Genomic DNA, 10,072 nt, shown 5'->3' with positions numbered 1-10,072 from the left:
TGTTCCTTTTGGTGCAGTTCCAATTCTGGAGGCCCCAGGCTGCTGTGGTACCCATGATGAATAAAAAACAGTGTAAGATTTCTGGGACAATTAAGCTTTATTTTTCATATATATATACACATATATAAAAAGGAAACAATTTGCAAATTTACAACCTAACAAAACCATATATATACACACACACGTGCGCACAGACACACACAGAGACATACATACCCCAAAGCTCTAGCCAGGCCCGTTTCTCATCTCCAAGCACCATTCTCCCATTAGGGCCTTTCTCCTAAGGTCTAGGCCCATTAGCTCAGGCTGTAGACGTCTGGTGCTAATATAACTTTATAGCCTTAACCCTCGTAAAGGACAGTCTGGACCTCATCTCCAACCCCTCCCCCCAGCATTCAGTCTTACGTGATTCCTTGAAAGGGTAGGGGAGCCAATGAATGCGGGGGCTCGGGCCCAATCGCCTTAACTCTGGAAAGCGGCACCCAGCTTCCTTACTGCAGGGACAATGAGATACACCCAGGATACCTTTTAAGGAATGACACCAGGTCCTGACTTCTGCCCAGAGAAAGAAAAGAGTGTCGCAAAGGGGACTCCAGAGGCAGGTAGGCAGGCAGGCAGGCAGGCAACTGCTTCTAGATACTGCTGGGGTCTCTCCAGAACTGGTGTGAGCAACGTACTTCACCAGCAGAGAGAGGCCTGGGCTCACTGCATCCTTACTTCAGTGATACAGCTGAATTATGAAGCCAGCCCTGGAGCAGTGAAGCAGGAAATCAGCTCAAGAGAAATAGGCTACCTAATTCGGCTGCTGGTAGAAGACAGGTATTTACATCCATAATATGTGTAAAGAGAAAACAAGTTCTGCAGGAAACTCTCCTGTGTGCTTCCGGGATACCGAGGCCCCCTCCTTGGCATGAGCATCACTCAACAAATTGAGACAGTGGTGGGCAGGTCCCTGAAGAGGGGGCCTCCAGGGCCACATGAGGTCCTTCTCAGGACAGCTCTGGTCCTAGCCCATGTGCCCTCTGAAATGGGGTCTGCAGGTGAGCTGGAGGGGGGTCTTCTCTGTAGTCCACTGTAGAGGCTTTGGTGACCATCCTGAGTGCTGGGGAGGAAGGTGAGCAGGGAACAGGAAATGTTCCAGGCAGGGGAGGGAGCGCCGTGTGATTCGGTGGGCTAGTGCCTCAGATCGATGTATTTCTCTCCCTGAAGATGGGTGAAGAGCAGAAGTGAGGGGGGTGTTGGGAGACACTGACCAGGGTTTAGGGTGTGAGCGCTACAAGAGAGGAGGGACCAAAGCCACAGCTGATGAACTAGGTGCAGCCGCCTGGAGGGAAGAAGCCGGGGAGGGGGTGGGGATGGCAAGGCGGGGAATAAGAGGTGAGGCCCCCGAATCGCACTGGGCCACACTTCACACCTAGTGACGTGAGCCGCCAGCGCCGTTCAGGAAATGGTGACGGGACGGGGCCTTGCTCTCAGTCCTGGCAGCTACCCTCTCTCGGGGTCCCTCAGCCACCTGCCTGGCCCTACCGTCTGTGCGTGGTGTTAGGAAGGCAAGATGGGGCCGGCTCCCCATCGCCAACAGGGAAGGATGAAGGATATAGTTAGTGTTCAGGAACCGTCAGCCCCTGCCACTCCCGGTGCCTGAAGATGTGTCAGGCTCTGGCCACAGGAACTGCCTCCTACCTGGTCTCCTGGAGCCCTCTTGTCACCGTTGCTGCCCTGAAGGAGGCCCATCTCTTCTGGGAGCTTATCTGACTTAACTTCAACTACAAATTCGCCCTTACGAGACGGGGGCAGCGTGCTGGGAGGAGGGAGGGAGGCAAGAGGTTGGCAACTCGGGGGCAAGGGAAGGGGGGCTGTTGGGAGGGACGTGGGACTGGGTACTGAAGGGCTCTTAGGTGCTCTGGGCCGGCTCAGGGAAGGGCAACAGGGGTGAGAGGGAGGAGTGTGGTGGATGAAAGCTGGGTAGTGGCGGTGAGGCGGGGAGCGCTCAGACCCAGGGTCCCCCTCCGCTCCTAATGGCTCAGTGGGCACAGGGGCCAGCAGGGGAACATCCCTGAGGAGGCAACAAGCTGGCAGCATGAGATGGGGTGGGGCGCGGGGTGCCACGTGCCGTGCTCACATCTCTTGTTTGCCTGACCGTCCGCACGGCAGCTTGCCCTTCTTGTAGAAGAAATAGAGGACAGCGCCCAGCACAGCCAGGACCAGGACACACACGGTCACGGCCACGATGACCACACCCTTGCTTTCGGGCTCTGTCAGCTTTTTCTCTGCCCCAAAAAGACACCCCGAGTCACTCCCTGCCCCAGGCTGCCATGTTACCTTCGCGGCCCCGCCCAGCCCAGGGCTGATGGAAGATGGGCCGCTGATGGCTTTTCTCGACAGAGCTCCCCGGGGCTCCCGGTCAGGGCAGGGTGAGGATGCCCTGGCCCAGCCCGGCTCCCGATCCAGCCCAGCTCACCTGCAGAGGTGCTGTTGGCTCTGGCATAGGGACTGACGGTGGAGGTGCTGAGGCTAGTGGTTCTGTTGGAGTCTGGAGTGAAAGAGGTTAAACGGATGGGGGTGCGGGAGGGGAACGTGCCCTGCTTGGGCTTGCCCCCGCCCCACTCTGCAGGACCAAGCCCTTACCCAGCTCCAGGATAATGACGGTGGTGTTTCTGCCCAGGGAGTTGGAGGCCACGCACTCAGCACCTGTCTCCAACAGCTCTGGGGTCACAAGGACATTCAGGACGCTCAGGACACTCTGTGGATCTTGGTCCTGTTCGCTGGCCTACAAGGAAGGAGACGCAGTTCAGGGGTGGGGAGGATGTCGGGTCGTGGCAGCAGAGCCCGCACAGGGATGGACGAGAGCCTGGGAGGCTGCCATGTGCCTGCTCACCATGCCGTTGACGCTCCAGACGATGCTGGGCCGAGGATGCCCTGATGCTTCACAGGACAGATTCAGCACTGAGTTCTCCTTCACCCACACCTTCCTCTCCCTTAGTGCCATCCATGGGGACCCTGTGGGAGGGCGGGGAAGAGTGAGACAGCGAACTCTGCCAGCCTGCCACCCCCCTCCCCACCAGAGCCCCCCAGGGCAGCGGGTGGCTTTCGGTCCCCGAAGAGCTTGAAACCACCCAACTCAAGGTGGCTTCAAGGGGCCGCCTGATCTCCGCCTAGGGCCTCACCAAAAATGGCCACGTTGATGAGCTGGGTGCGGTTCAGGCCGGGAACGCTGGGCACAGATGCCACGCAGCGGTAGCCTCCCCCTGCCTCCCGTTTCAGGTTGCGTAATTGGAGCACAGGCCCCTTTGCCAACACCTTGCCTGTCTGGGGTGAGAGATGGGTCAGAGGTCACTCCTAGGCCCACCCACCCCACAGCCCCTTGCCCCGGAGACCTGAGCCCACCTGGGTACCTTTTCTCTCAGCCACTGGAACTCAAGGTCCTGGTTACTCTGTGCCTCACAGGTCAGGGTGAGGCTGCTGCCCTCCTGGATCTCGGGGGCTGCGGGGCTCACCCGGACTCCAGACACATCTGGGGACGCAGCAATCGTGTCAGGCAGGGCAGGGCGGGGCAAATTCCCTCTCGCCCCAGCCTGGTCCCCCTGTCCTGGGCCCCCAGCCCCTCACAGTTCACCACCAGCTCCTGCTGGTCGCTCAGCAGCGATGCCGTGGTTTCCAAGTCCAGGCCCTGACATTCGTAGAGGCCGCTATGCTCCTTCTGGGCGGGCTCCAAGACCAGGACCCCGTTGTCATCGGTCCTCTCTTCCTCCATCTCCCTGGTGCTGAGGTTCTGGGAGAGGACAAAGGCTTGATCAGAGTGCACCTCCAGCCACTCCTGCATGCCCACCTGCACCCAGAACAGAGGCCCCCGCACCTGCTTGCTGATGCTGAAGTGGGGCGGGGGGTTGCCATCAGCCAAACACCTGATTTCCACGCGGTCCCCCTCCTTCAGCATCCCCTCAGGCTCCACTTCCAGCCACACTCTCTCTGCCGGGTCTGCACAGGCAAAGGGGGCAGCTCTCAGCCCAAGAGCTAGCAGGACCCAGCCCCACAGCGAGGGGTCGGTACTCACAGAAAACAGGGACAGTGACCTCCCTAGATTCCTTCATGTGGTTCCCACTGGGCAGCCGGTAGCTGAGCTCGCAGTAAAACTGGGCATCTTTGTCCTCCTTGGTCAGCTGTGCCTTCAGAACGCTCCTCAAGGTGTACAGACCACTCGACTCCACGATCTGGGACGACTGGATGTGGACCCCTGGGCAGGGAGGAAGGGGCGAAGGGCTCGGCCTCAGCTCCGCCTCCAGCCCCACCCTATGATCTCCTGGGTGGGGGAATGGCAGGGGAGCCCCTGTAGAGGGCCAGGTACCAATGCCAGCTGGGCCCTTCAACCCAGCAGTTTCCTGCTCGAAATCTACCCTAGACAAACACACATAGGCACACATACAAGGACGTGTGCAAATACTGCTGCAGGGATTTAAAAAAAAAGGAAATGAGAAAACACTCTGGACATCCACTAACGGGAATGAATGGTTAGCTAGACTATATTATATACACCGTGTGAAATGCCGGCAGTAGGTAAACGATCAGGTAGATCTAAATAGAGTGACCTGGAGAGATTTCCAAGACTTGTTGTCAAAAGGAGAACAAGGCTGTGTAACAATGTGTAGCGCACAGTGCCATTCGGATCAGGGTTTCTCGACCTCAGCACCACTGACGTTTGGGGCTGGATATGCCCTGTGCCCTGTAGGATGTTTACAGCATCCCTGGCCTCTACCCCCTAGATGCCAGTAGCACCTATCCATTTGCGACAACCCAAAATATTTCCAGACACTGCCAAGTGTTCCGGAGGGGAGCAAAATCACCCCTAGCTGAGGACCATTGATTTAGATAATAAAAAACAAAAGCCTATATAGTCCTAGATATATTTACGTGTGTGAGTAAGTACCTAGAAGTAGGCTTGACATCAAGGCTTGCATCAGTGTGAATACATACACACTGATAGCAGGGCTATTTCTGGGAGTGGGTCTGGAGTAGGAAGGAAATTTTCCTTCTAGATTTTCCATAGTTTGAATTCTTATGAGAATATTTTCAAGGATCACTTGTGTACTTAAAAAAAAAGTAAAATAGGGACTTCCCTGGTGGTCCAGTGGTTAAGACTCTGTGCTCCCAATGCAGGGGGCACGGGTTCGATTCCTGGTCGGGGAACTAAGATCCTGCGTGCTGTGTGGTGTGGCCAAAAAAAAAAAAAAGTAAACTAAAATGCAAGGTGGTCCCCATATTGTGCCACAAGCATGGCTTTTAAGGGCAGAGAGGATGACTTACGGTTCTTCTCCTCCTTCAGGGACTGGCTGTTCTTGTACCAGGTGACTTGAGGAAGGGGGTACCCATTCCTCCCCACACAGGTGGCAACCTAAGGAGGACAGGGTGTGAGTCTCCCTGCCTCTGCGACCCTGCCAAGCCCACCTTAGCTCCTGCTTACCCGCCGGCCACCCCGGCAGATCTCACCTCCCCAGGCTCCTCACTGTTCACAGAAATGCCCAAGGCGTTGACCTGGATGAGTGGCTCCTCCGGAGCTTCTACAGCGGAGAGAAATGGGGAGGGGCATGGGACCACCACTTCCGACGCCCCACCCTCTCCACAAGGCACGGACAGGGCACTCACTGTAGACACGGAGCTGGATGCGGTGCTCCTGGGACCGAGGGCGCTTGCCCTGGCACAGGAAGATGCGCTCATCGTGGGGGGTGATGCCTGTTAGGGCCAGAGTAGTCCCTCTGTCCTGGAGGCTGAGCCGATTCTGGTACTCCCCAGGTTCGCTCTGGCCCTGGCCCTGACGCACGCGGAAGATGAGTGTTGGCTTCTCCTTGTGGACCTAAGGGGAGGTGGCAGGGAGGAGGTGAGCGTCCTGGGGCTACATGAAGGGCAGAGCCTCCCGCCCCTGCTGCCCTCTCTGGGGCCCAAGCACTCACAGAAAACCAGTCCGCGTGGCTGAAGTTGCCCTGGGAGTGGGAGGGGCCACATTTCAGAAGGGCCGTGCCGCCCACTTCCACCTCCACCAGCTCCGGGTCGGGCTGCTCAGCCTCTCCAGGCACACCTGGCGGGGAGCGGGTGGGGGAGGAGCTGTGTCAGCTCCAGCTGCTCTCCATGCCCTCCACTCGCACCGCTCGCTGCAGCTGCTCTCCATGCCCCCTCGGGGGTCTGAAGGGCACTGTCCTCTCCTACCCCTCAACCGCGCTTCACCCCCCAACCCTGGGCCAGCCCTCTCCCGGTTCAAGGGAGTTGGGGATGGACGTTTCTGGTCATTGGAGCCGAGACCCTGAGCACCAGGAACCTCCCAGATGAGGCTGGCAGAGGGGCAACCCAGGCTCTGGGCCAAGAGGAAGGCCCCTTTCCTTCCAGGCTCCCTCCTCCCCGGGTGAGCTCAGAGGGTGGGAATGCAAGGCATGTGCCAGGCCGGGGCACACAGGCCCTTTTTGTCCCCACACCCAGAGGAAGACATCTCTACCCTTTGCCCCCCCACACCCCCTCCCCAAATCCCCCATAAAACCCAAAGGGCAACCCTGGCCAGGAGGCCCTTATTTCATACTCCTTAAGCAGCACCGCCGTGAACATCCAACACTCTCAGGGGACCCCATCCTGGGAGTCTTGTGAGTATGGAGGGGTCAGAGTCATGGAGGGGGACAGACTCTCTCCCCGGGGTCAGGGCAGGGGTCAGGGCAAGGGCCAGGCAGTGGGCAGGAGTGACGTCAGTGGTGCTAGTGCGCTGCCCGCCCTGCGAGGAGGTGATGTCACTCCATACCATCTGGCTGGACTCGGGTGCCTGGGTGGTTGGCCTGGGCTTGCTCCCAGATAACAAGGGCAGATGGAGTGGTCTTCAACCCAGAGCAAAAGCTTCACACCCCTGACTCCGTTTCCCCAGAGCTAGAAGAGCGGGGCCGGGTGGGGCTGGACCTTCTGCAGCGGGTGGAGCCCGATTTAGCCCTTTCCCCAGAAGGGACTGGAAGGCAGCAGCCAAGGGTACCCCAGGGACACCGTCGGCATGGGCACGAGGCCATCGAGTTGGGTATTGCTTAGACCTCCCCTTCCCCAGCCAGGCAGCGGCTGGAGCCCGGGAAAGAGAGCCAAGAGAAACAAGCGACACCGTTGCGGGCCATACAAGGGCAGCGTGAACTCGGGAGCGCCCGGCTCCTAGGCAGTTCCAGAGAAAAACTCGGAGGTGCAGGGGCGCATTTCCCACCTGAACGTGGTCCCATTCCGGGAGGTGTAACAAGTCTGGGGCGCTTCCACTCTGGTAATCCTCGATCCCTCGTCCCTGCCACCTGTGATCCCGTCACCCGGGTAGGCGCGAGGCGACCCACACCGCCCTCCAGGCTTTGCCAACGCCCTGCCGGGGTGGGAGCCGCCGTTCCTCCCCATCTCGCTCACCTCCAGCCTGGCTCGAAGCCCAGGCGGGAGAGGGAGGGGTCGGCGCACCCCTCCAGCTAAGAAAGCTGCCTTTCCCAGCAACAGGCGGGCGCGGGATTCAGGATTTAGGGATGCGCTGTAGAGGCGCCTTCCGCCAAGGCTCCAACCACGGGTCCCCCAGAGAAAGCACCTGAGGAAAAGCTCTCACCAGCGGCCCCAGGGACTTGGCTCCACCCCTTCCCGCTCCAGGCAGCAGCCCCCTCCCCGCCTCCCCAGTTCTGCTCCCGGGATGGTCTGGAATAGAGGCTGCAAACTGGCTGCAAAGAAGAGTTGCACGCGCGCAACGCGCCGGGTGCCTGGGACCCGGACAAGAGGAGCGCACAACGCAGCGCAAAGCCCCGGCCCCCGCCGCGATGCCAGCTCTCCTCCCGGGCACGCTCCGCCGAAGACTGTCGGGCCGCGCCGTTGGGGGCGCAGGCCCCCCCACCCCACCCCCAGCGAGCTCACTCACCCGCGGCGCGGCGACAGCAGCAGCAGGCGGCGATAAGGAAGGCGCAGATGAGCCCGGACCATCCCATGCTTCCCGGCCGGAGGACGAGAGCGAAGTGAGGGAGCTCGCAGCTGCCGGGGGCTGACGTCAGGGGGCGGGGGAGGGGGCCAGAGCGCCGAGGCCGGCCCGCCACGCCCCGCGCAGCCCACCCACCCCCCCGCCCCCGCCCCGCGCGCCGCAGCCCTAGGGGGCGGGCCCGGCGCCGAGATGCCCGGAGCTGCGCCGCGGAGCCGCGCGCGCGGGCGAGGGCGCGGGTAGGCCGGAGCCTTCCTCCCAGCCCCCAGCTGGGGAACGGAGAGGGGGCGGTGACAGGTGTCTCCGGGCCGGACTGCCTGGCCGAGGCGGCAGCGAGGAGAAGCTGGCCCGGATGCCCGGAGTCCCGCCGGGTCAGACCCCCGCCGCGCTCACTCCTGCTCAGCCCCAGCCAGCCCGTGTAGCCCTGGGGGACCTCCTGGCGGGGGAGCCGCCGAGCAGGTTCTTGGTGTCCCTGATGGGGGCCTCCCTCCCATTTAGGCTCTTCTCCCCGCCTCCTCCTCCACCCCGCCGGACCCCTGCCACAGAGAAAATCAGGCTTCCCAGAATGATTGCACCACTGCAGCTGTCGCCTGCCTGGCACTGCCCCCAAGCCTGGCAGTCCTGGCAGCTTTGAGGGAAGAACACTGAGCCGGGGCCCACAGACTCAGAGGTACCCGTACTGGCGAGTGGAGATTGTGTTCTAAGGACTGCCCCTTCCACCCCAGCTCCTGCAAGTCCGTCTCTGACTAGAGGAAGGAGGGAGGGGCTGAATTCATAGACCCAAGGTTGTCACGCTTGTCCAAGCCCAGATCTTGAGAATTCTGCTTCTGCCCTCTTCACTCATTGAGCCCAGCCTGGACTCACTTTCCTCTTGCCTGAATGCAGAAAAGAGGGGGAAGAAAGAGTTAACGGGTGCAAGGTCTCCAGCTTGACCCCCAGCACCTGTTGCTGTTCCTGAGGGTTGAAAGGACCCCCTGCAGCAGGGCTCCGCCCCCCTCCACCAAGCCCCCTAAGCTCACCTATGGCTTATGGCTCAGCAGCTGGGGGTAGGGGTTTGGAGGAGGAATCAGAACTGACTCCATGCTGCCCTGCCTGAGTGGGATCTGCCACACAGTGAGGTGAGGGGGACCCTGCAGTTCCTCTCATTCCCAAACCCTGGGTCTTCTGGCCTCTTGAACTAAGGCCTTGGCAAGTGAGACGGACTTGCCTCATAGAGACCCCAAGCACCCTGGCCCTGGGAAAGGGGTCCACATCAGCGGGGACTTCTTCAACAGGGAGGGTCAAAAGGGGGCCTGGATTTGGGGTAGCGTCCTGTCACCGGGCAGGCAGCCTTGCTGCTGGTTGGGGGAGGAGCAGGGTGAGGCAGCAAATGCCAGAGATGGGCAGGTGACTTGAGAGGATGCTCTGGGATGGCGTTTTGATGACGTGGAGATGACTCTCAAACCACATCAGCCGCTTCTTTCAGAACCTTGCTGACCCCCTCCTCACCTCCATTAGTTTCCAGCCAGAGGCCATGCCAGGCCGGCCAGGCCAGAGGCCTGGAACCTGGGGGGGGTGGGGAACAAGAGGAGAATGGTGCTTCCCCATCCCCCAGAGTGAAGGTATGGACTGGCCCAGGGCCCAGAATGGAATGGATGCGTTTGTTTGTCTGCAGGGGCAGGAGTGGGAATGGCAGAAGGATGCTGTTTGCCCTGGCAAGCTCAGAGCTGGGCATACTGCTCTGCTTCCCCGCCCCCACCCCCTTCCCTTCACTTAACACCATTAACTAATCATTCTCCTCTCTCTGGCCTGAAAACAAAGCCAGCTAACCACCAAGGACGGTCAGTTCTTAATTCTTCTTCCGTCCTGAGCCGAGTGAATGTAGGTGGCGGTGGAGGAGCTGCCTCTGCAGTGAAGGGGAAATGAGGTTAGAGCCCAGGGTGACATCCGTGCCTTGCACGTCCCCACCAAGGAAGCACAAAGACCGTCCTTAAGTAAGCCAGGAGCTTGGGGCGATCTGGGCTGCCAGAGGTCAGGGGGCAGACAACTCCAGGACAGCTTCACCAGGGGGGCACACTAGGATTCCAAACCAGAAGGAGGTCAGGACTTTGGAGAGGACTCAGAGGGGACTGGAGAGAGAAGTAAAAG

The 10,072-nt window shown here is 60.1% G+C and overlaps 1 protein-coding gene across 1 annotated transcript; it reads right to left on the bottom strand.

The window, feature by feature from the left end:
* Positions 1-1,173: 1,173 nt before the first annotated feature.
* On the bottom strand, positions 1,174-7,958 carry MCAM (melanoma cell adhesion molecule; the record flags this gene model as incomplete). Its single annotated transcript, XM_079708517.1, has 15 exons — positions 1,174-1,203; positions 1,684-1,801; positions 2,123-2,270; positions 2,629-2,770; positions 2,879-3,000; positions 3,168-3,309; positions 3,396-3,514; positions 3,610-3,772; positions 3,857-3,978; positions 4,055-4,234; positions 5,302-5,389; positions 5,485-5,555; positions 5,641-5,848; positions 5,946-6,070; positions 7,892-7,958. The coding sequence occupies 15 exons, from the start codon at positions 7,956-7,958 to the stop codon at positions 1,174-1,176; spliced, it is 1,845 nt and encodes a 614-aa protein (XP_079564643.1).
* Between the last annotated feature and the right edge of the window lie 2,114 nt (positions 7,959-10,072).

Source organism: Hyperoodon ampullatus, assembly GCF_949752795.1.
Source record: "Hyperoodon ampullatus genome assembly, chromosome: 7".
Classification (NCBI taxonomy): domain Eukaryota; kingdom Metazoa; phylum Chordata; class Mammalia; order Artiodactyla; family Ziphiidae; genus Hyperoodon; species Hyperoodon ampullatus.
This window is presented reverse-complemented; position numbering and strand designations above follow the sequence as displayed.